The 26,400-nt window shown below is 50.5% G+C and overlaps 1 protein-coding gene across 1 annotated transcript; it reads left to right on the top strand.

Annotated features, from left to right (window-relative positions):
- Positions 1-4,991: 4,991 nt before the first annotated feature.
- LOC125534607 (uncharacterized) lies at positions 4,992-25,944 on the top strand. The gene is made up of 3 exons (XM_048697786.2): positions 4,992-5,592; positions 23,897-24,028; positions 25,280-25,944. Exons 1-3 carry the CDS (start codon positions 5,135-5,137, stop codon positions 25,764-25,766), a joined length of 1,077 nt encoding a protein of 358 aa, XP_048553743.1. The 5' UTR covers positions 4,992-5,134; the 3' UTR covers positions 25,767-25,944.
- The last annotated feature ends 456 nt before the right edge of the window (positions 25,945-26,400 follow it).

Here is a 26,400-nt window from a genome sequence, read left to right as displayed (position 1 = left end):
CATAACCATCTTTGATTAATGAGCTAGTCAAGTAGAGGCATACTAGTGAGACTCTGTTTGTCTATGTATTCACACATGTATTATGTTTCCGGTTAATACAATTCTAGCATGAATAATAAACATTTATCATGATATAAGGAAATAAATAATAACTTTATTATTGCCTCTAGGGCATATTTCCTTCAGGGGGACCATGCAAAGATGTCCCGATTCTCACGGAGGAAATCGGCGAGCTCGCCTTCCTATTTGCTGTTTAGGTTTGCCCCGATGACAGCAAACCTCTCTGGGTGCTCGGGGTCAAGAGGTATCTTCCTCGTCTCCTTGGCCGGCTGGAAAGATCCTTGGGCATCATACTCCTTGGGATCGGGGGACAGGGCCGACTGTTTGCCGTCCATGGCCACGACTCGATCCAACATCTTCTTCTCTTCGGCAATCACAAGGGACTCGGCCAGCCGGCTGCTGGATGCCGCGCACTCGGAAGACTTCTTGTAATCGCCGACTATGGTGATGACGCCCTTGGTGCTCGGCATCTTCATCTTGAGGTATGCATAGTGGGTAACCGCCATGAACCTGGCCAAGGCAGGTCAGCCAAGCAATGCATGGTAGGGGCTCTCTAGGTCCACCACTTCAAACCAGATCGCTTCCCGGCGGAAATGCTCCTTGTCCCCGAAGAGTACATCAATCTTGATCTTGCCAATGGGGGCGCAGGACAGGCCGGGTACGATGCCATGAAACACTGTCCGAGTAGGCATGAGTTGCTTCGTCTTGACGTTCAGCTTCTCCAGGGTGTCACGGTATAAGATGTTGATGCTGCTCCCGCCGTCTATCAACACGCGGGAGAAACGGGCGGCGCGTCTGTCCGTTGCAAAGGTGGCATCCAGGACCAACGCATAAGAGCCGGGAGATGGCATCACCTCTGGGTGGTCGGCCCGGCTTCAGCTGATAGGTTTTTTCTGACCAGTGCATGTGCTCGGCGGGGTTGGCAGAGACCATGCTGACTTCCTGGTGCTCTCGGCGTTTGCTGCGCCGGTCTTCGGGCTGGCTTGTAAAGACGACATAGGCGGCATGCTCGTCGGGGAACTCATCATGCATGGCTCCAACTGCGGGCTGAACGGTCGGCGGCTGCGGGGCCGGAGGCGGCGGACCGGCAGGCGGAGGCGGCGCGAGCCCTTCGCCTTTGGAGATTCGGGTGAGCCAATGGCACTTCCGAGTTGTGTGGTTGGACGGCTTCGCGCCGCTGTGGAACTTGCACGGGGCGTCGAGAGTTTGCTCGTAGGAGAAGGCTGGCTGCCAAGCCGGCCTGCCGCCCTTGGATTTCTTGGGCGCGGGCCGCCCTTCGGGCTGCTCGTCTTCGACTGTGGCCACCTGCCGACTGGCGGGAGGCGGCGCAGGGCCCTTGCGCTTGTGGTCGTTCGGGTGTGGGCGTCGGCCGAAATCCCCAGCCGGCGTCTTGGGCGCTGGGTTGAGTACCTTCCCGGACGCGTCTACTCGGAGCTCGGTCTTCATTGAGGAGTCGGCGGTGGCGTACTTGTCCGCTATGTCCAGAAGCTCGTCGAGGGTAGTCGGCTCGTCGCAGAGAAGTTTGTGCTTGAGGAGGGTGCCTTCTCGGCACCCGACAATGAAGTATTCTATGGCTTGCACCTCGTGCACCCCTTCGCAAGAGTTGCGGAGCTCGACCCAACGCGTGAGGTAATCGCGAGTAGACTCGGCGGGGCCTTGTACGCACAAGGAGAGCTGCCTGGGCTTGGGAGCCCGCTTGTAGGTGCTGGTGAAGTTGCGGATGAAAGCTTCTATGAAATCTAGCCAGCTGTTGATGCTGTATGGCTTGAGGCTGTTGAGCCAGGTCCACGCCGTGCCTTGCAGCATGAGGGGCACGTACTTCACGGCAACGCGCCTGTTGCCATTGGCTATGCTAACCGCCGTGGAGTAGTCGATCAACCAATCTTCCGGCTTCACTGAGCCGTTGTACTTGGGCGTGTCTCTTGGGAGCGAGAACCCTTTGGGGAAGTGCTCGTCGCGGATGCGGGGGCCAAAGCAAGGCGGGCCGACATCGTCTTCTTCTTCCAGTGCCAGGGATCGCGCCACGCGGTCGATCCGATGGCGGGCGTCGTTCTCGCCGATTCCTTCGCGGCGACCTAGCCGGCCGCTGAGAGTCGGATGCGCAACAGGCGGCGGGGTGGGATATCTCTCTCCACGGGGCCGAGGCGGAGGCGGGTTGCCCCACCACTCCACGGCCCGGGGGTGGCCTTCTGCGTCTCGCTCGATGGAGATTCGGGTTTGGCTTCGGCTGGCAGCCGGCTCTTTCTCGCGCCGCGCGCGGGTTCTACCTGTAGTCGGCGTCCGGGACGTCGCGCCATGATCTCGGCGCGGGGGAGGGCTTTCCGCGCGGGCGTCGGCTTCGTGCCGCTGCGTGGCTGCATCGATTAGCTGCTGGATGCGTCGGGTCATGTGGGGGAGTTCTTCGGCCCCCAGTCCGTCTAGCTCGTCTACGGCCGCCTGGGCGGCGCGCAGGTTCTCGAGTGGAGTGGCGTAGACTGGGCGGTCGACTCCTAACGTGTCGGCAACGACAGCGCCGCACTGTCTGACAACGCCGACCCAGCTAGGCCCGCCTGGGGGCGGCGTGCCAAAGGCGGCGCGGTCGGCTTCGCGTCGGTGAGCCTCAGCGAGGCGTCTCATGGAAACCAACTTCCGGCCCTCCGCGAGGAGGGCGAGGCGGCGAGCCTCCAGTGCTTCAGCGTCGGCATCGACCGGGAGGGGGATGGAGAAGTCGTGGACCGCCGCGTGTGGGGCGTTGTGGGCGCTCTCGTCGGCAGCACCGCCGTGGCCGATGACCATCACCTCGGTGGTGACAGCGTCGCAGCCATCGGCCCGAGGAAGCGGGTCGTTGTAGATCGTGACGTCGGTGGGGAAGGTGTCGAGTGAGGCCGTGTCGGAGTCGACAGGCATCGGGTCGGTGGAGCCAACCGACTCCAAATCCACAGCAGGCTCGCCGGAGACATGGAGCTGGCCAAGGAGGTTGACGAGGTGGTCGGTGCCCGCGTCGGAGGCGAGCTCGTCGGAGATGAGGGTCTTGTCGAGGAGATCGGCGAAGCCGCTCGCTGCGCAGATGCTGGTGACGCCTTGCAGCGCGTCGTGGCAAGCGCCATCGGGCGTGCCGGGCTGGCTACGCTCGCCGGGGAGGAAGAAGGTTCCCGTCCAGAACAGGTCTCCGGACGACGGTGCACCTGGCCCCACGGTTGGCGCCAAATTTAGGGTGGTAGGTGCGACATATGCCAACGGGTGGCTTATCATTGTGGGAGCCAGTAAGACGTCGCCGGTACCTGGAAGCGGGATAAGGCGAAGACATGCACGCCGGCGAATCTTACCCAGTTTCGGGGCTCTCCGTGGAGATAACACCCCTACTGCTGCTCTGCGGGGTCTCCGCATGATCACTAGATGAACAAGTAGCTACACGATGCTCCTTGAGCTATTTGGCGAGAGGAGGAAGAAGGGCTCTGCCCGCTCTCTTCTCCTCCCTATGTGGTGTTTAAAACTAGCAGGGATCAACCCTTTGCATGGGTGCCCCAGGGGGTTTATATAGGCCCACCCCCCGGGGATACAATGGTAATCCGGCTGGGTGCGGGGCCTAGCCGTCTGTGTCTACACTTGCCGGCTTCTGCGCCGGTTGCTGGGCCCGCCGGCTGGTGGGTCCCGCCGGCTGCCGGCTCCTTGGTCGACAGGCAGGCCCCACTGTCCAGGGCCTTGTCGGCGGCTGGTTACTGTTGCTCAATCCTGGTGATGAAGTCTTCGCCGAGGTGGGCGTGGCTACAGTGCCGTCGTCCGGCGGGTGATCGCTGTAGCCTCACCGCGTCTTGTCTCCTTAATGGGGCGTCCCCTTCGAGGGGGTGGCAAACCGGCTGTGGAGAGCTGGCTCTGTCTTGTGCCGACTGGGGGAGGCCGGGCCGCCTTCGGGTGTCTCTCTGCCTGAAGGGGCCCACCGCCCGTGGGCCACTCTGGCGGCCCGTCGTGGATGACATCAGGGTCATCGTGGCAACAGTGCCGCGCCAGACGGGTCATGGCCACCCGTACGGCGCACTGTGCCAGGCGTGCTCCGGGATTCGGGGGTGGCAAGCTTTACTGTAGCCACGCCCCGTCACATCGCCGTTATGTGGGTGCAGACTTCGTGGGTACGATCTTGACCGCTTTATGGAAGCCGGCTTCTTGGAGTCGGCCCTCCCGCGACTTTTTTCATGAAGGCTGAGGGGAAGGCGGCCCCATGTCTTGGATTCTTGAGGGCCGGATGGGCTCGTAATAATTTTTTCAAAAGGGCCAGGGGGAGCCGGCTTGACTACCCATGGTTATTTCCTCCGACAACCAGGGTTGTCAGACGCTTGCAAAGCTCCCCCCTCCCCTGATTTGTTTTCGGCTTGCTATAAAAATGACCTCTGGACTGTTGAGCGGACCAATACATGAATGTGTTGGATGATAAAACACGTCGAGTCCGGACGGTTGCGGATGGTTTGAGAGTTCGCGTTGAAGATGGCTAAGTGTAGAGAGATTCATAATGCACAATCACAATGTCTCTAAAATAAATGACTGCTTACCTTTAATCTACCCCAAACGAGAAGTATGTACGAGTGGTGATGACATCCGCGTCGGTCGGTCTTTTGAATTTGCGAGAATGTTCAAACGAAAAGGTTGAACAAAGTGGACGGCAAAAACACTTTAAAGAAGCAGTCCTTGGGCAAAGGAGGGAAGGAAAACAGAGGCTGGAATCAAGATCCTTCCGTGTAGAATGCCCTTTTCAACTTTCATGGTCTTCCCCACGACCCAACCATGCAAGACTAGTTAGAAAATGACTGCTCGACCAGGCAATAACCAACATTAAGCCAGTAATTAATCTAGTCCCCAGGATGACCAAAGACCCGTTCTCTCTTTCGTACCCGCTGCAGCCTGCTAACGATGTACGTGCCACGCTGTTTCCTTCGTAGTAGTATATGGTCGGGGGTGGTGCCCTTACTTATACAGCTCATACGCGTGACACGAAATCTTGCGCTCACTTTGCTTAACCTCGTACACACATCACAAATTCATCCTTGCACCACATTCACGAGAGGTGGTCCTCCTCTCCATTAGCCGCGACGATCTTGGAGGGATGGATGACGTGCTGTCGCAGATTAGCGAGGCGTTCCGGCTCGCCGGCGAGCTCATGGGTGAGCTCCAGGCCACCCAGAACGGCCCGGCCTACATCGCCGCACGCTGCCACGGCATTGTCCATGCCTACAACAGAGCCATCTGCATGCTGCAGCAGTACGGCGTGGGCGACGTGGCCGCAGCCGCGCCACGTGAGCTCGAGGCCGGGCCGATGGACATCCTGCGCCTGGGCAGCACGGGCGAAGGCGGCGCTAGCCAGTTTCTCGGAGAGACTCCGGCGCATTTGGCCCACCGGAAGGAGCCATTCCACATGCCGGCCGGCGTGTTCGGTGCGCGAGTGGCGCCACAGCATACGATGTGCGCGGGGGCGGGCGTCGCCGGCACGTCCGGTGGCCCGATGAGGAGGCTGCCGTCGTCCAGGTCTCCGCCAGCGGTCCAGCCACGGCAGGGCAGGAGGAGGTACGTACGCGAGCCTGTGCTTTGTTCTGGCAATCGTTGCATTTTGGGGGTCAACGGTTCAAACGCGCAGACCATTTACCACGTCATGCCCCAGAAATGCCAGCGAATTTTCCTAGTCCCCCGCAGCGAACGTTCACTGCGACAGCGGCGAAGGGGCGAATTGCTCGGCGAGTCATGGGGCGTCAAGAACTAGTACTACATTTGTAGCAAAATATAAGACGTTTTTGTAGTTTAATTTGAACTGTAAAAACATCTTATATTATATTTGAATGGGGTGAGGGGGGTGTTGTTGTTAGAAGGAGACCATGCTTTGCCGCATTTTTGTTTTCTTTCAAGATGGCACTATTTTCTTTATTTTTTGATCATTACTTAAAAAGGTAGTTTATAGATTAGCGATAGCGGACGAGGAGAGGTACATACAGCGTGACATGGTATCAATCTTGTGTTATTGTGATCTAAACCTACGGATCCAATATGAAAAATCAGAGATAATGTTTCTAATTATCAGAAAACCTGAGTGGGTGTCCCAAACCTTCCATAGGATGGCGAGGGCTACTGTTGCCTAAATGTCGTGGTCGAGGCCTGCGGGGTATTGCACATCCCATATAAGGTGGGAGTGACTAGTATAGAATATGAGCTTCCAGTGCAAAAATAGAAAAAGCAACCTGAGCCACTGGATCAGAGATCAATGGTACAAATTCTGGTGGAGGGGCATGTTCCCACTTAATGTCCATTTCACGAAAACCCCCCTACCAACACTTGAATATAAAACATGACTTTTACAGTTACAACCTCAAGTCACTCGTCCATTTCCAAATTAGCACAACGTTGATGTCATCCCCCTAGAAGCTTGTCAATATTTCAGTACGTGAGAAAGTTGACCTATCCCCTTCAAGGTTCAAGCACAACTCAACGTACATGTTCTCTCTAAAAATTAAGAACTAAATGTATAGGCCAAACTTATGTTTAGAAAACAAAACAGATATGGCAGAAAGAAAACTGTCCCTCAAGGCAAAAATAATAATTTATTCCAGACTTGGTGAGCACCTTCTAAACTTATTACAAACTATATTTGCCAGTCTTGTTGCTTGATCTTCACAGCCAAGCAACAGAAATGCCGCAATGATCGAAATGATTGAAGTAAATACAATGAACATATATCTTGATAAATGTAGAGGGCTCTAGCAATTAAACAAGAAAACTACTAAATTCATTTATAACTATTATGCAACACTAAATTAAAGTCAACATTAAGCTTCTCTAGTAATAAACACCCACATCTCAATAGGATGGCGAAAATGAATTTCACAAGGTATTCTATTTCTGGTCCACTCTGATCCATATACATGGCCTGATTAACATGACAGGACCATTTATAGCACATGACCGACAACAAAGGATTTAAATTATCATGCAGACAAATGAGTTTTGCTCCTGCAATTGTAAGCAAGGGAAGCCTATGCTAAGCGCTTCTTCTCTCCATATGTACTCCTGATGCTTCTGGTTGTTAAAGCATCATCCATCTACAAATGAAGACAAATGAAAAAAAAATTATAGTTCACATCAGAAGGAAAGAAATTGAAAATAATTATGATCGTTGGTAGACTAAATGGTTGTAAGGGAGAAAAACAGAGCAAGCTGTAACAAGCATATATGTTGTACTTTAACCACTAGAATAGTACATTTAGGTGACTAGCATGAAAATTAAGTAAGATTGTCATTGTCAGAACTGAAAACATTGACCAGAGTGCTACATCCTTTGCAAGTGAAATACCAACATCAATAGAATAACCCAAAAGAATTGCCTGCAGCAGAGGTGTAGTGCTTAAAAAGTATTTAATATTAATAATACAAATTTCTAGGCTTGAATAACAGTTCATGTCCTAATCATGTGTGTGCTTCACAATTAAGAATGGGTGTTAAGTTTTCTTTCTAACTGGTAGATGAGGAAAATGTAACATCTTACAATAAATGAGTGGAGCCTTGTTAGAATGCTGCATCACAAAAACGTATGGCAGACCAGTGAAGAGAAAAGAACAAGAATACCATATGGCAAAATATATTCAAAGCTTGACAATGACCGATCACTTGTATCATCAGAAAAGTGAAGGTGTAATTTGATGTTGTTACAAGTTCCAACTCTTAATTGTTTTGTTCAATATCAAGTTCACCTGACTTCCAATCAACCAGAACAGTATGATTCAGGAATGCTCGTATAGAATAAGAAAATTGCAACCGAGCATTGATTTAAAGGCAAGTAACCCTCATCGCTCAAACTTATGAGCTGAAGAACATACTTTATGAATGTTTGACAGATGCAAATTATTATTCTAAATCAATAGTAAACAAATAATTTGATGGCGTGCATAAATGGTAGTCTTCAAAGCAAGAAGTGCAAACCTCCACTCTTGTGTTATATTATTCTTAGAGCATGTCCTTGCATCACGGAACACCGCTATCATACAAATGATGCATTTCCGTAGAGCATATAAAGCTAGAAGTCTATTGTCACATCTCATACATCCCAATATGACTTGCTTGTCAGACTTACTAGAGCATCAACGCCAATTTTTAACAGAGTAATAACATTGTACTTGACCAAGATCAAAACTTGACTAATAAACATGGACAAGTATCTATTGTGTGAAGTATTGGTAGTTGGTACATATTCCCTTTCTGTATAGAAAATCAAGAGTTTGGGCATTGTTTAAGATGGTTAAAGGAGATGGTAATGATGGCCAATTTTAGTTTGTGTAATCTTTAGACCTGTGTGTTTTTTGATACAGTATCACAGCTTTCTTTTGAAGAAAAAAAGAGAGCCCCCCTCTCTGGTTTCCTTTATATAAAACCAATGTCTTACTAGTTGCTACAGAGAAGGGAAAAACATCTAAAGAACTCTGGAAGTGTTTCGGTTTATTTAACAGTAGAGCAAGTCTAAATAACCCCTGGACTGGGGAAGCTCAAATTTCCATCACTTTGGCTGATTGGAAAGCAGTTCAACAGTGATACACCAAGCTTGTCATCAGCCAGTAGAATACACATTACCACAACTAAATCATGCACTAATCAGCATGCTATTGCTGGATCCAGAATGAATAGATCAAACATAGACACGCATATAGGAAGCTAACAATTAAAAAACTAAAAAATGTTATAAAATAGGAATTCAAAGAACATAAGCATCATCTCATAATGAGTCCCTCACCATGGTGATCGAGGACCTGGCACATGCGGCCGTCGATCTGCGTCATCGCGAACACGTCCGTGATGTGGGACTTCCGACCAGTCACCAACCCGTCATATAGTCCAGCACGGTGAAGGTCGGGTGGTGCTCCTGTGGAGCAGACCGTGGCAGAGCTGGATGTGGCCGAGACGATGATGTGGAGCGCGACGTCGGGGTGCCCGGAGGTGGATCCAGACGGCCTGGGTGGCGGAGTAGTTAGGGGAGGGGCCATGCACGGCGGCGGCCTCCCGCCGGATCTGGATCGCCGCCACAGCCGGTAAAGAGAACGGAGATGTGTGAGAGGGTTCAGTCGTTTGCACATAATTATTCAGAATCGGGGGACCTTTCTGCACAAACTTTTGTGACCGTGAGTACAGATCCCACACCCCAGAATATGTGCCATCGATTTCTAATCCGACGGCCCATGTCACTTTTTTCTATTTTTGCACTATAAGCTCAGATTCTATACTAGTCGCTCCCATATAAGGTCGAAGAAAGTTGGCGCATGCAATGCTAGGCATGTTCAGAAATGCACAACTACTAGGTATAGCACGTCTCGAAGGGGTCATCACAGGTGAGGTAGGCACAGTCGTGGACGATACTCTTGCGAAGTACGTTAGCCTCCTAGTTGAGACGATCTCGGAATAGTAGCCACCTGAAGATCTGTATCTTCATAGGTACCTTGGAGGACCAAATAAAGTGTGCGTTGTGGTCGAGTTGGGTCTCAGCGGGGAGAAGTCGATATGCGTACCATGAGGAGAACGTCCAACTGTGGGTGAGATACCTGTTGTCGGTGCCGTCTTAGGTCGAAAGTACTGCAATGATGAGATATCATCATCGAACTCGGAAGAGGCAACCGAGGTAAGGAGGTTTCGTAGGTTAGAAAAATATATTCATGTTGGCTTCTTTATAAAATCCATGTGATGGTTTTTAATTCGATTATGAGTTTTTCATCTTGTACCTTCTCTGGTTTTGGTATGGGTGGCTCCTATCTGAAGCATATACATAGTTGAAGAGCCTGGACTTTCACACACAGACAACTGCCATCAGCTTCGGCCTAGTAAATGGAACTTGCTTTAGTTTTCATGATTCGTTTTGTCGTCACAAAGTGTCCTCTTCTGGAAAGAACCAAACGGTTGCAACAGTGTCCTCCTTGTACGCCGATGCATCCAGTATACCCCAGCAACAAGAGGGCAACGTGACGACGCAACTATTTTGAACATCATTCTTGAGATACCTTCAAATGTGTGCATATCAATGTGTGGACACCTAAACACCCCGCACATGCTATCATTTCCTTCCTCCCCTTACCCGCAACACAATGACACACGACCGAACACACTCGAGTAATCAAGATGTGGTCATAAGTTGTAAAAATTATTATTTGTCAATGACATATGATGGTGTCCTGGACCAGGGGTTGATGAAGCTATGTACCTAGGATAGGGGCATGGACCTGTCCTAAGTACCCTACCCAAGGACATCCCTAGAAGAAGTCACCTTTCAATCGACTTGGAGGTATCCCACTCGACAGATTCAAGACACTCGACCATGAAGCAATCACTCGACCAAATTTCAACCACTCGACTGCCAGGAGATCTAAAGTCACCCTGCAAGCAAACGGTCGGTCATTAAGTAGCTTTTATGGTCATCCTAGCACTTTATTAGGGGCGTTACCAGTAAACCCCAGTCTTAATGTACTTTAAACCTTGCATTACTGAGGGCTGGAGGGGCCTGGCGAACTCTATATAAGCCACCCCCTCCTCAGTATCAAGGGTTGGCACCCCTGTTATTCATACACACATAATTCAGTCGACCGCCTCCGGGCACCGAGACGTAGGGCTGTTACTTCCTTCGAGAAGGGCCTGAACTCGTAATCCTCGTGTGCTTACAACTCCTCCATATCTAAGATCTAGCCTCTCCATACATACCCCCCTACATCACTGTTAGAGTTAGAACCATGACAGTTGGCGCCCACCTTGGGGCTAGGAGTCTTAGCGCCTAGTTTGAGAAGTTGCGATTTTTTCCGATCTCCTTGATCATGGTTTCGGGCGGAGCTTTGGTGGAGGGCCGCGAGATCTGCCTCGGCGCACTCACGTTCATCGCCGACGACTCCGCTTGGCTTCAGGAGGCTCCACTTGACGTCGACGCGCTCCCCTTCCGCGGGGCGACGCACTTTCGCGCATGCGTCCGTGGTGTCCTCCTACGGCAGCCGTCGACCCAGTATCGGTCGGCTCCCGTGGCATCTCCCCGCCCTGTTTCTCGCCGACGCAAGCGCTCCGGTCGGTCGAGGCTTCAGAGGTGGGTGAGGCATGCGGTGGCCCGCCAGTCGGCCACCCCACAAGTCGCGGCAATCGAGCCCGACGAATCCCTCTACGGCCTGTTCGACCTGTCGACTGGCTCCGCAGAGACCGCATCCGAATGCGACAGCAGTGACCCAGCTGCAGAGGTTTTGGTGATCGATGGGCCACACAGTCCTCCCGGTTTCCCCCGCGCTGACGGAGGCGCGGATGGGGGCGACCCGTCGCGTCCTCATGAGGAGTATCTCCCCGAGCCTCTCATGTCGTTGCAGCGGGAGGAACTTCGCCGCCGGAACATGGATGCACTCCACACTCCTATCATTGGAGAAACCCCCGAGGCCCGAGCCTTGGAGGACGCGCGCTTGGCTAACTTGGCCGAGCGCACTCGACTGGAGAATCTCCAGCGAATACTCGACGGGCGAGCGCGTCAACGGGCTCCAGAATCCAGTCGACGTCAACTCTTTCCGCCCCCGCAGGTATATCGTACTCCGATTCAGAATTTGGCGGCTGCGGCCCGTATAGCAGAGTCGATTCAGCCCTCCCAGTCAGAGGTTGGCAGAGGCTTGTTGCAAATCAGAGCGTTGCTCCGGGCAGCGGGAGACCAGAATTCCGCTGTTTCTCAGTCGCGGAACAAGATCCACAGTCGATCCGTTGCAGCGGATACAGTCCAGTCGGCTCACAGCCCAAGATCGCCTCCGAGACGTGAGGGACGTGGAGACCGGCGTGATCAGTACAGAAGGAATGAGCAGTATGATCACCGATTCGATCGTGATGATCGACGTCGAGTGCCAACCCCTCCCCCAAGGAGTGGATCATATGTGCCTCGACAGCAGGTGGACAGACGCCCTCATAGTGTTGGGCGGAGAATTCCAGTCGACCCCAGGGAACCAGGCTTTGATGCGAGATCCATTCTTGTTCAAGGTTTGGTCGACAGGAATAGAGCTCACCGAGAAGGCCACGACAGAGATGCGCCTACCAGTAGTAGAGTACATGTTTCAGGGCCGGAGTGTTTCAGTCGAGCCATCAGAGCCGCTGTAATTCCTCCCAACTTCAGGTTGGCGACTGGAGTTAGTAAGTTCAACGGTGAGTCCAAGCCCGATACTTGGCTCGAAGATTACCGAGTGGCTGTCCAGATTGGCGGTGGGAACGATGAGGTAGCCATGAAGCACCTGCCTCTCATGTTAGAAGGCTCGGCCAGAGCGTGGCTGAATCAGTTAGCACCCAGCAGCATTTACACTTGGGAGGATCTCTCCCGAGTGTTTGTCACCACATTTGAAGGAACATGCAAGTGACCTGCAGGCCTTACGGAATTGCGGTCTTGCGTGCAGAAACCGAATGAAACTCTGAGGGATTACATCCAGAGGTGGATCACATTGCATCACACAGTTGAAAATGTACCAGATCATCAAGCAGTTTGTGCCTTTAAAGAAGGCGTTAAGTATAGAGAATTGAATCTGAAGTTCGGTCGAACCGGAGAGATGTCTCTGAATCAGATGATGGAGATTGCCACCAAATACGCTAATGGTGAAGATGAGGATCGACTCCGGAGTGGCAAGCATAAAGCAGTCGCCCAGGAAACCGAAGGAAATTCCAGTCGGAAACAGAAGCGGAAAGCCGAGCCAGCCGCTCCTGGGGAGGCCCTGGCCGTAACCCAGGGAAAATTTAAGGGAAAACCCAAAGGACATTGGAACCCCAAGAAAGTTAAAGACCAAGATGGAAATGATGTTTTGGATTTACCGTGTCACATCCACACCAAGAAAGATGAAGAGGGTAAACTCATTTACCCAAAGCATACCACTCGATAGTGTCGGCTTCTGATCCAGCAGTTTCAGGGCAAGCAGTCCAAAGATAAGGAAAAGGAGTCGGACAAAGTTGAGGACAAGGAAGATAGTGACGATGGGTACCCCCAGGTCAATTCCACCCTGATGATTTTTGCTGATGTTGAGAGCAAAAGTTGACTGAAGGTTATTAACCGTGAGGTAAATATGGTTGCTCCGACAACACCCAATTATCTGAAGTGGTCCCAGACTGCCATCACATTCGACCAGTCTGATCACCCTACGCACATTGCCACCCCTGGGAGGCAAGCTCTGGTGGTCGACCCAGTTGTCGAAGGCACTCGACCGACCAAAGTCCTAATGGATGGAGGCAGCGGTTTGAACATACTGTATGCAGAAACATTGAAAGGGATGGGCATTCCGATGTCCAGGCTCAGCACCAGTAACATGAGTTTCCATGGAGTCATTCCTGGGAAGAAAGCCGAGTCACTCGGCCAAATTGCTCTTGATGTGGTTTTCGGTGATTCCAAGAATTACCGCAAGAAAAAGTTGACATTCGAAGTTGTGGATTTCCAAAGTGCTTATCACGCTATTTTGGGCAGGCCAGCTTATGCACGCTTCATGGCTCGACCATGTTATGTGTATCTCAAATTGAAGATGCCTGGTCCCAAAGGTGTGATCACTGTTACAGGCAATCGGAAGAAAGCAGAAGAGTGTTTTCAGAAAGGCTCAAAGATTGCTGACGCTCAGATGGTGGTGGTCGAGCTGCAAGAGTATCAGAAGACTGCAGATCCGAGTGAGTTGCTACGAGCTAAGAAGCCTGCTTCAGAATCAGCTTTTCAGTCGTCCGGTGAAACGAAGGCAGTTCACATTCACCCGACCGATCCAAACGCTGCTCCGACTCACATCTCAACGATGGTCGACTCCAAATAGGAAGAAGCGCTCATCCAGTTCCTCCGTGAGAACTGGGACATCTTCGCATGGAAGCCTGCTGACATGCCTGGAGTTCCCAGGGGGCCGGCTGAGCATCGTCTACGAGTCGACCCAAAATTTAAACCTGTGAAAGAACATCTTCGACGGTCCGCCGTCCAGAAGAGGAAGGCCATTGGCGAGGAGGTGTCTCGGCTCTTAGCAGCGGAGTTCATCTGAGAAATTTTCCACTCCGAGTGGCTCGCCAATGTTGTCATGGTCCCCAAGAAGGACAAGTCACTTTGCATGTGCATTGATTTCAAGCATATCAATCGGGCCTGCCCGAAAGATCATTTTCCTCTCCCCCGCATCGACCAGATAGTCGACTCGACTGCGGGATGTGAGCGTTTGTCTTTCCTAGACGCCTATTCCGGGTACCATCAGATCCGTCTGTACGGGCCCGACGAGATCAAAACAACTTTCATCACTCCATTCGGGTGCTTCTGTTATGTCACCATGTCGTTCGGCCTTAAGAATGCCGAGCCACGTTCATGAGGATGATTCAGAAGTGTTTGCTCACTCAAATCAGTCGGAATGTGGAGGCATACATGGATGATATTGTGGTCAAGTCACGGAAGGGTTCCGACCTGCTGACTGACCTTGCTGAAACCTTTGCCAACCTCAGGAGGTATGATATCAAGCTCAATCCGTCAAAGTGCACGTTCGGAGTTCCAGGTGGGAAGTTACTCGGTTTTCTCGTTTCCGAACAGGGAATCGACGCCAATCCTGAAAAAATTGGTACTATACTCCGGATGAAACGTCCTGTGCGTGTGCATGACGTCCAGAAGCTTACAAGATGCTTGGCCGCTTTAAGTCGATTCATCTCTCGCCTCGGTGAAAAGGCATTGCCTCTTTACCGACTGATGAAGAAGTCCGACAAGTTTGAGTGGACTCCAGAAGCTGATGCAGCGTTTACGGAGCTCAAAGCTCTGCTCTCCACCCAGCCGATGCTTGCTGCCCCAATCAGCATGGAGCCTTTGCTGATTTACATTGCAGCCACATGACAAGTTGTCAGTACAGTACTTACGGTCGAGCGGGAAGAAGAAGGAAAGGCCTTCAAAGTTCAGCGCCCAGTATATTATGTTTCTGAAGTTTTGTCTCCTTCAAAGCAAAGATATCCTCATTACCAGAAGCTTGTATATGGGATTTATATGACCACGAAGAAGGTTGCACATTACTTCTCTGATCATTCCATTACAGTCGTCAGCGACGCTCCACTATCAGAGATTTTGCACAACAGAGATGCAACTGGTCGAGTGGCCAAATGGGCGATTGAACTTCTTCCCCTAGATATCAAGTTTGAGGCAAAGAAAGCTATCAAGTCCCAAGCAATTGCAGATTTCGTCGCCGAGTGGATCGAATAGCAACTTCCGACTCAAGTTCACTCGGAGCACTGGACCATGTTCTTCGATGGATCTAAGATGCTGAATGGTTCCGGTGCTGGGGTAGTATTGGTTTCCCCCTGAGGAGATAAGCTCAGATATGTTCTCCAGATTCACTTCAATTCCTCCAATAACGAAGCAGAATATGAAGCACTTTTGTATGGGTTGCGCATGGCCATTTCACTCGGCGTCCGTCGCCTCATGGTCTATAGCGACTCAGATTTGGTGGTTAATCAGGTGATGAAAGAATGGGACGTCAGAAGTCCAGCTATGACTGGTTATTGCAATGCAGTGAGAAAGTTAGAGAAGAAATTCGAGGGGTTAGAGCTTCATCACATCCCCCGACTGAAAAATTAAGAGGCTGATGATTTGGCAAAGATAGGCTCCAAGAGAGAAGCCATCCCCAGCAATGTGTTTTTGGAACACATCCACTCGCCATCAGTCCAAGAAGATCCTTTTACAGATGAAGCCCCGCAGCCAAAGAGTGCCACAGATCCGACTAAAGTTGAAATTCCGGCAGTGGTCGACCTAATCATGGAAGTTTTGGCAATCACCCCTGACTGGACGATATCGTACATCGCGTATATCCTGAGAAAGGAACTGCCGGAGGACGAAGAAGAGGCTCGACAGATCGTCCGTCGATCCAAGGCCTTTACAGTCATAAAGGGACAGTTGTATAGAGAAAGCGCGACTGGAGTCGGTCAGAAGTGTATAACACCAGAAGAAAGTCAAATAATCCTTGATGGTATCCACTCGGGGACCTGTGGTCATCATGCGTCCTCTCGGACCATTGTGGCTAAAGCATACCGAGCGGGATTTTACTGGCCAAGAGCGAATGAAATGGCAAAAGAGATAGTCGACAAGTGTGAAGGGTGCCAGTTCTACTCCAACATGTCGCACAAGCCTGCATCAGCCCTGAAGACCATTCCACTCGCCTGGCCCTTCGCTGTTTGGGGACTGGACATGGTTGGCCCATTGAGAACAGGCAGGAGCGGTTTCACACATGTGCTTGTGGCAGTCGACAAGTTTACCAAATGGATTGAAGCTATGCCTATCAAGAATCTTGATGCTTGCACTGCTATCAGTTTCGTCAGAGAGTTAACATTCAGATATGGAGTCCCACATAGCATCATCACCGACAATGGGTCAAACTTTGATTCAGACAAGTTCAGAGCTTTTTGCGCCTCTCAAGGCACACGAGTCGACTACGCATCGGTCGCCCACCCCCAGTCGAATGGACAAGCAGAAAGGGCAAATGGTCTGATTCTCAAAGGACTAAAGCCTCGGCTGATGCGTGATCTCAAGCACGCAGCAGGCGCTTGGGTCGACAAGCTTCCGTCGGTTCTGTGGGGATTGAGGACTACCCCGAATCGGTCGACTGGAAGAACTCTGTTCTTTCTGGTTTACGGAGCGGAAGCAGTCCTGCCGAGTGATCTACTTCACAATGCACCCCGAGTCGAGCTTTATACCTAAGATGAAGCAGAACAAGCCCGGCAAGACGCAGTCGACCTCCTGGAAGAAGAAAGAGAAATGGTTATGATCCGATCGACCATTTATCAGCAAGACTTGCGTCAATTCCATGCCAGAAATGTGAAGAGTCGAGCCTTCCAAGAAGGAGATTTGGTCCTCCGAGTGGATCAACAGAAACCACACAAGCTCGCTCCTACTTGGGAAGGTCCCTTCATCGTCACCAGAGTCCTCCACAATGGAGCGTATCACCTTTACAATGTCGATCGCCAGATCGATGAGCCACGAGCTTGGAATGCAGAACTGCTCCGCCCCTTTCACACTTGAATTCTCACTCGGATGAGATGTAATAAGAAAAACTTCTGTAGTCTATTTATCAAAGACAAGAGTGTTACAAATTTTCCTATAATTGTTGTTACTTTTGTTTGCGTGTGAAATCCCCCAGTGGGTGGCTTAGCTGCGAATCCGTTTTGCCTAAGTTTGTAAAAAAAATCCTACCGAGTGGCGAGCCAGACTCCCACTCGGAGGCTTAGCTACAGCTCAGTGCTCGCCTAAGTGTTTAAAAATCCTACCGAGTGGCAAGCCAGACTCCCACTAGGAGGCTTAGCTGCAGCCCAGTGCTCGCCTAAGTGTTTAAAAATCCTACCGAGTGGCGAGCCAGACTCCCACTCGGAGGCTTAGCTGCAGCCCAGTGCTCACCTAAGTGTTTAAAAATCCTACCGAGTGGTGAGCCAAACTCCCACTCAGAGGCTTAGCTACAGCCCAATGCTCGCCTAAGTGTTTAAAAATCCTACCGAGTGGAGAGCAAACCTCCCACTCGGAGGCTTAGCTACAGCCTAGTGCTCGCCTAAGTGTTTAAAAATCCTACCGAGTGGTGAGCCAGACTCCCACTCGGAGGCTTAGCTGCAGCCCAGTGCTCGCCTAAGTGTTTAAAAATCCTACCGAGTGGAGAGCAAACCTCCCACTCGGAGGCTTAGCTGCAGCCCAGTGCTCGCCTAAGTGTTTAAAAATCCTAACGAGTGGTGAGCCAGACTCCCACCCGGAGGCTTAGCTGCAGCCCAGTGCTCGCCTAAGTGTTTAAAAATCCTACCGAGTGGTGAGCCAGACTCTCACTCGGAGGCTTAGCTGCAGCCCAGTGCTCGCCTAAGTGTTTAAAAATCCTACCGAGTGGAGAGCAAACCAACCACTCGGAGGCTTAGCTGCAGCCCAGTGCTCGCCTAAGTATTTAAAAATCCTACCGAGTGCTGAGCAGACCTCCCACTCGGGGGGCTTAGCTGTAGTCCAGTACTCGCCTAAGTTTGAAAAAATCCTACCGAGTGGAGAGCAGACCTCCCACTCGGGGGCTTAGCTGCAGTCCAGTACTCGCCTAAGTTTTTAAAATCCTACCGAGTGGAGAGCAGACCTTCCACTCGGAGGCTTAGCTGCAGCCCAGTGCTCGCCTAAGTACAGAACACATCCCAATCCGCAAGGACGATGAGGTGCAAATCGACTGCTACCTTCTCCTTCGGAGTTGCACCACAAATACAAAGTTATTTCGAGTGAAGAACAAGTTCCACTCGACAGATAATTCATGAAGATATTTAACGATAAATCAAGTTCAGATAAGATCCAAAGGTTCTAGACCGCAGATCAAAGTACTCGAGCCTCCAGCTCGACAGAGTTTAACGGTTACAAAATCCACTCGGCATTCCGAGGCAAATTTAAAGTGAAGCATAAAAGTTTTTATTCCTCATGCGGAGGACTGGAAGGGGCGACGAACTCGTCCAAGTCGATCCCGTCTGCAATGCGAGTGGCAGCAGCAATGAAAGTCTCCATGAAGTCTTGAAAGTTGTGCTTCCTGGTATTGGCAACTTGGATGGCGGCCAACTTTTCTTCTCGCGCCTCCTTGCAGTGGACGCGGACCAGAGACAGAGCGACGTCAGCGCCACATATAGCAGAAGATTTCTTCCATTCCGCCACTCGACCTGGGACTTCATTCAGTCGAGTCATCAGGGACTCGAGGTCATTCTGAAGCGTCGTCCTAGGCCAGAGCGATGTGTTGATCCGTGAAATCGCAACCTTCAACCGAGCAAGATAGTCAACAATGCCGGCAACACGAGATTCCAGTCGGAGCACGTTCATAGCAGCCTCGTCCTTCACTGGAGAATTGATGGGGTCCAAGTCTGTCTCCACTCGACTGGTCTCCTCTTCGAAGTTCTAGCAGAATTCTGTAAACACAATTCAAGGATAAGTCAGTGGCTCTACGCAGATTTGGTAACTGCAAGTCAGTCGGGTCGGAGTAATTACCCTCGAGCATGACGAACAGCTTCTTGGCGAGTCCACCGAGATAAGCCTCTAGATCGTTCCTCTTCCCCACCAGTTCACTTGCCTTGTCATTCAGAGCTATATTGCCATTCTTCAGACGGCTGGCCTCTCGATTAGCCGCGTCGAGAGCAGTTTTCAGCCTAGAGTTTTCCTTTTCAAGAGTACCGACTGAAGCCAGTTTTTCTTCAGCAAGCTTCGTTTTGTTCAGGGCCTCCTTCTGCGCTTTGGCAAGGTCTTGATCCTTCTTCTTCAGAGCCTCCTCCATTTTGTCTGCAAAACAACAAGTGAGATCAACATCGAGGACGGCCAGAAAGAAAGGACAGTCGACAAAAGCTCACCAGCCATACCTTTTGCTTCATCCCTCGCCTTCTGCAAGTTCTCCTGAGCAAACTTCAAGTCAAGGTTCAGATGGATCTGTTTGTTCTCCAACTCAGTGTAGCGAGCCACAAGTTCGTAGGATTTCTACAAAAAATCAGTCGACAGACATCCAAGATAAGTTGCTTCCGAGTAACCAAGAGACAATGATGGCGTTTCTAAGACTACAGCTGAATCAAAAACATTCGACAGTAGTCTCGGGGACTACACCCAGTGGGTGCACTCAGCGTGCCCCCACTGGTTCGACCAAAAAAAAATCGACTGCCCGCAGCCGACCGTGTACAGTTCCATTCGACATGGCCTGACCAGACCGAGTGAAGAAGTTCAGCTAAAGCAACACAATATAAAGACTACAGTCGACTGCCAGCAGTCCACCGTAGTCTCGTGGACTACACCAAGTGGGTGCACTTAGCGTGCCCCCACTCGTCAAAAAGATTAATAGACACACCCAGTGGGCGTACAGATATAAAGATCTTCGGAAAAGAGATTCTTCAGATAGCATATCCTAACAGAACAAGCGGTGAATCGACTGACCTGGACGTTGCTCTGAAGAGCTGAGCTCGCGTCATAAGCTGCTTGGCTGGCTTCCCGAACCACCTTCACTTGCTCCATCATGATCCCCGCCTGGCGTATAGCCTCTTTAGCGACACCCACTTGGTCCTCAGGGACGTGGTGTGTGGCAAAAAGCGAAGGCGGATTTGCAGTCGACGTCGAAGGCCGGACACTCGTCAGAGGTTCAGCGAAGGTCACAGAAACCCGAGTGGTATCACCACCCTCCCGGACTGCGGCCTCAGGCTCCGGAGTAGTTTGTGGGGTCTTGCCAGCCGGCGCCCTCCTGTTCCTTCGCGCCCTCAGCGGCACTTCGTCGTCATCATCAGGGAGGTCAATGACATGAGGAGGAGCTACAAGAAAAATCCAATCGACCGGAATTATAAGAAATCGTCAGTCGACTAAAAGCAGAGCATCAGCAATCGTACCAGGGTTGGAGGTAACAGCGTCTTCCATCTCTTGATCATCGTCCTTGGCGGAGATCTCCGAGGTGGCAGCACTGCAAATTTCGAAAGTCAGTCATCTTATTCAATGAGTCGACCAAGAGTCCGTCATGTTCGACAAAGGAAAACAAATTCTACTATTACCCAGAAATGGTGGGGACAGTCATCTTCATCTTGGGCAAAGCCTTGGGCGGCTTGGACGGCGTCGCGCGTGGGTGCTTGGGAGCTTTTTCTGTCGGCGCTGGAGATGAGGTCCGAGGGCGCTTCGACGACTGCCCAAGAGGGACAGTCGCCTTACCACGTTCCCGCGCAGGGTCGTGTGTAAGCTTGGATCGCCGTTCCGAGCGGGGAGGTTCGACTTCTTCCTCCTCCTCTTCACTGGAGTCGTCGTCGTCACCCCCCTCTCCTTCGCCGTCAGATTCCCACTCTTCTCCCTCGTCTCCACTTTCGCCTCCACTCGCCTCTCCTTCCTCGGCCTGCTCCTGTGCTCCATTGGGTGTCGAGTACATCTCAGTAGTGGCCTAGAGGACAACAAACGAGACAAAAGTCAATCGACTTATCCAAAAAGAACAAGTAAAGAAAGCAAGATCACAGTCAGAAACGCAAGGTCAGACCTTGTCCACTTCGTATGTTTGGTCGAGTGGAGGAATCCTCCTGGCTCCTCGGGGGTTGTCCTTGTTCCCTGTGATACTCGACAGCCACCCTTCCAACATCTTGTCAGTGACCTCCTCTGGGTGAATCTGAGTGGTGTCTTCGAGACCCGAGTACAGCCACATCGGGTGGTCACGAGCCTGAAGCGGTTGGATGCGCCTCCGAAGGAAGACTTCCAACAAGTCCATGCCAGTCACACCCTCGCGGACAAGCTGAACCACTCGACCGACCAGCACCTTGACTTGCGCCTTTTCCTCCGGCGTCACTTTCAGAGAGGCAGGTTTTTGTGCTCGATTCAGAGAAAAAGGGGGAAGCCCAGTCGACTGTCCTGGGGTCACCTGGTCTTTACAGTAAAACCAAGTCGACTGCCACCCACGGACTGACTCGGGAAAAGTGATAGGCGGAAAGGAACTTTTTCCCCTCATCTGGATCGCCAGACCCCCGCACAGCTAGATCACCTACGTCCGTTCGTCACTCGACTTGGCCTTCTTGACCGACTGAGAGCGGCAAGTGAAGATGTGCTTGAAGAGTCCCCAATGGGGGCGGCAACCCAAGAAGTTTCCACACAAGGAAACGAAAGCAGCAAGATACACAATAGAATTGGGAGTAAAGTGATGGAGCTGCACGCCGAAGAAGTTCAAGAAGCTCCGGAAAAAAGGATGAGGAGGCAGAGAGAATCCACGATCGATATGGGTGGCGAGGAGGATGCACTCACCATCAAGAGGCTGGGGTTCGACTTCTTTCCCCGGGAGGCGCACAGATTCATGGGGAATGAATCCCCCCTCGACCAGATCATCGAGATCATCCTGCCGAATCACTGACGGCATCCAGTCGCCCTGGATCCAATCCTTGGGCAGAGCAGTCCTCGAGGAAGATCCGCCCCGAGCGGACTTCTTCCCCTTCCCCTGCACTGCCGCCTTCTTCGCGCGCTCCAGAGCTGACGTCTTCTCCTTCACCATCGTCGCCGGCGAAGCTCGAACAGACCTACGGCACCAAGGTGGGAGCGAAGGTGGTGGAGGATCTTGTGAAGGAAGGGGGAAAAGTGAAGGCGCACTGTTCGGGGGTCCCGAGCCGGCAGCTTATAGGAGGTCGCTTCCGAGTGGCTGACTGGTAGGCCCAGGCAATCCCGTCAAATCCCGCAACGGGCGCGCGCGGTACGTGGCGAAAAAGGTGGCGCGGGGATCGAGGAGTTTCCATCCTATCCCATCCGATTACTGCGGCCGCCCCCGTCGCTTCCCGAAATTCAAATCCCGCAAAATCCGCGGGCCGCAGAACAACTCGTCAAACAGAAGATCCCTTTCACACCGTCACTCAGAACTTCACAAGTAAAGAAATTCACTCGACAAGAGGCCAAGAATGGATCAAGGCGACTGAAAGAAGTTGACAACGTCATCCGTGACAATTGATCCAAAACAAGACGTTCATGTAACATGAAGAACCAGTCGGAAAGATCCCCAACTCCTTCCCCACTCGAACCTCGATCCATTCGGGGGCTAATGATGAAGCTATGTACCTAGGATAGGGGCATGGACCTGTCCTAAGTACCCTACCCAAGGACATCCCTAGAAGAAGTCACCTTTCAATCGACTTGGAGGTATCCCACTCGACAGATTCAAGACACTCGACCACGAAGCAATCACTCGACCAAATTCCAACCACTCGACTGCCAGGAGATCTAAAGTCACCCTGCACGCAAACGGTCGGTCATTAAGTAGCTTTTATGGTCATCCTAGCACTTTATTAGGGGCATTACCAGTAACCCCCAGTCTTAATGTACTTTAAGCCTTGCATTACTGAGGGCTGGAGGGGCCTGGCGAACTCTATATAAGCCACCCCCCTCCTCAGTATCAAGGGTTGGCACCCCTGTTATTCATACACACATAATTCAGTTGACCGCCTCCGGGCACCGAGACGTAGGGCTGTTACTTCCTCCGAGAAGGGCCTGAACTCGTAATCCTCGTGTGCTTACAACTCCTCCATAGCTAAGATCTAGCCTCTCCATACATACCCCCCTACATCACTGTTAGAGTTAGAACCACGACAGGGGTCTCTCACCACGTCGGTTTCTGGTGGGCCGAGCTGAGAACCCCTAGGTCAGTTCCGACCCGAGCCCTTTGGGAGGCCCATGGCGCTATACGAAGGAGACTTGGGAAGCACTTACATTCAACATGAGGTCTCTATATCCGTGGAGGACTCTCCTCCACCGACGTAGCGGACTAGGACTCTTGTAATCATAGGCCTTGGTATTTAACATAAACCGGGGCTTGGCTAGTCGATAGAACACCCATTACATACATTAGAAATCATAGAATCTCCTAGTAGTTTTACATGTACTTTGTACACACCCCAACACAATAGAACGTAAGCAGGACATAGAGTTTTATCTTCTTAGAGAGCCTGAACATGGGTAAATCTTGTGTTCTTGTTACCATCGTCCCAAGACACCTAGCTTAGGATCCCCTACCAAGAGCTCTGCCGAATTTAGCTTTGACAACGTACATGGCTCACATCGAATCCATAACTCAGAGTGCCAATAGCTTGCTATTTCTAGTGAGCTAGAAGATAAATAGTGAAAATATTGCTTGGCTGATGATGTACAAGGCCTACATATAAAACACCCATCCTGGAGGGTCAAGAGCTCACCATTTCTAGGAAGCTTAAGAGACCAAAATACACACCCTAGGGTTTAAAGGCAGACTGATGCACCTTTTTCTTAACACGGAGATAAATATATTACTTAGAGGACTTGGGACTTCCAATTAATCTATGAAACATCTAGCTAGCTAGTGTGCAAGAAATGGTTATAATTTGTTTGTGTTTCCTAATAAGTTAAGCTAATGATGTGTTTTCTTGTTTCTTTTAGGAGGGAAAGCGGGAAGAGGGAGATGGTGTTGGTACCTGCACAGCGGACGGGGAACACCGAACTGCCACCAGACGATGGGTACACGTGGCGCAAGTACGGCCAAAAAGACATTCTCGGCTCTAGGTATCCAAGGTAATGAATACATCGAATTACTTCATTAACTCATCACTTTTGGTGTATGCGTGCTTAATTGCCTCATTCATTATATCAATTCGTTCCACTCTTTTTTTGCTTTCCCCATCCAAGTGGCAACACTTGCGAGGGCAGCAATAGTGATACATTCACTCCCTGACTAGTCACTTGTCAACCACCCCACAATACCCATTGTTACTGAACTTAACAAAAAGATTTCGTATGCAATTGTCTCACCACATAATGTGGCATCCTTTGGTTTGATATTCTCCGCCCCTGATAGCAAAATTTAGCGCTAAGTTGGATTCCATAGGTGTAGCCTGCATATGTAACAATTTTTATCCCCATTTATTGCTCTCGCGTGTGCCTTGTTACAATGTGTAAGCGTAAAATTAGTTAGGCATGACCGTGCATGCATGAGGAGTCTTCCTCAATCCTCCTTGTACATACCATGCATTAGACCTCCTGTAGTGAGGGTATCATAACAAGTCAGAGTCGTTTGCTTAGGTTTAGGATGTCGACGACGTCTACAGAGGAAGTGGTCACAATGATGCATGCGTGCTGTCTCTAGGGTGTACACGGGGTATCTTATGTGTGCCGCTCAACGGTTGTGATGGTTTTTGGCCGGTTTTCCTTAATAAACCGAGTAATATGTTTTTTCTCAGTTTCCCCTAATCAAACAAGCAACTCTTTTCTTCTTAATAAATGCAGGAATCTTGCCATTTCAAAAAAGAACAAGTATCATGCATGTTAACTAGATATTTTTGTTGAGGTGACATGCCATTAAATGAAGAAAGAGAAAACTGAAGAACATATCACGATACGTATCATATTAAATGATATGTTACTATGTGTCATACAAAACCACAAATAAGGTCATCTAAAATAATTACCTATGATACTATACACTATGAAGGCATGATACCCCCCTTATTACAAGTAGCCTTATACGCAAAAGATTTTCATTGCAGACCAACACTTTCAGTTAAGCAACAACCTACATCATGCATGCATATACAAATTAATGTAGGACAACGTTCGAAGTAGTGCATGGTTTTAATCATACATAGTTGCAGAGTAAGATAGAAATACATAGTTTCGAGGACGACTAGAGATATTTTGGCAGTAGACACTCTAAGATCCATGAATGCAATTCTCAACACTCATGCCGGCATAGTATGTGTATCATCCATAACTACATGACAATCTTTGTTTTTTATGATCAAATTGCATGCTCAATGTAATCAACAGGAGCTACTACCGGTGCACTCATAAGAACTACTACGGTTGTGACGCAAAGAAGAAGGTGCAACGCTTGGACGACGACCCCTTCATATACGAGGTCACATACTGTGGTGACCACAGCTGCCTCACTTCCACCACCCCGCTACTCACCCTGCCCACAGCTAGCACTACAATCTCTGCTGCCAACTCTTCGACCGTCGCGACAGGCTCTGACCTCCCCACTAGAGACCTCCCCATGGAACTAGTTGAGCAGACGCACTCGGCCGCGCTGTCCACGCCAGTCAAGCTCGGCATTAGCTGGATGCCGGCAAGCTTCCAAGGCATTTTAGCGGGCTCTGGCACCGGCATGGGGAACATCGCCAACATGAAGATGAACGTGTCCACCGCACCGAGAGACACGGATTACCCGACTCTGGACCTCGCAGACGTCACGTTCAACTTTGGCAGCAGCATGGACGACATCTTCTCTTCTTATGATCGACATGATAAATAGATGGACAGCTATACACAAACAATGATATGGACTATTGGTTCTCTTAGTAAATGATGTACATAGAGCGCATGATAAGTCTGGTTTCGGTCATTAGCTTGATTTATGCATAGCTATAGCCTTTAGGCGAAGTATGAATGTTCAGTTTCTATTTCCAATTTCCTAGTTCTAATGATTGCAATTGGTGGTGTGGTCCATTCACTCATCCCCCACCACTAATCTCATTTCTGCCAACTATCAAACCTAATCAAAGCTAGCATACAGTATTGTTGATTAAACCAAATCTAACCAAATTAAACTAAGCTTGCTAAATTTAACTTTGAGTAAAATCTTTAGTCATCTTGTGGGTGATGATTATTATTGTGCAATTTAATAAGCACTATATTGATGCACACACATGTGAAGTCCGTATGTGTTATTAGGTCAATAGAAAATTGTGAGTTATCCCATATTTTTGTATGCCATGTTGGTCGGGAACACACATTGGCCATCATTGGTATTACATGCTCTCCATATGGTGTGCATGACACCATTAATATTGTTAGCACTAAGGTGTCCAATCTGTCGATGAGAAATACACGTTAATTTGAGTAGAGTCGACATTGATGATCCAACTACAACGAGCGATGATGTTGCA

Source organism: Triticum urartu, chromosome 1A (assembly GCF_056163025.1).
Source record: "Triticum urartu cultivar PI428250 chromosome 1A, HENAU_Tu73, whole genome shotgun sequence".
NCBI classification, from domain to species: domain Eukaryota; kingdom Viridiplantae; phylum Streptophyta; class Magnoliopsida; order Poales; family Poaceae; genus Triticum; species Triticum urartu.
This window is presented reverse-complemented; position numbering and strand designations above follow the sequence as displayed.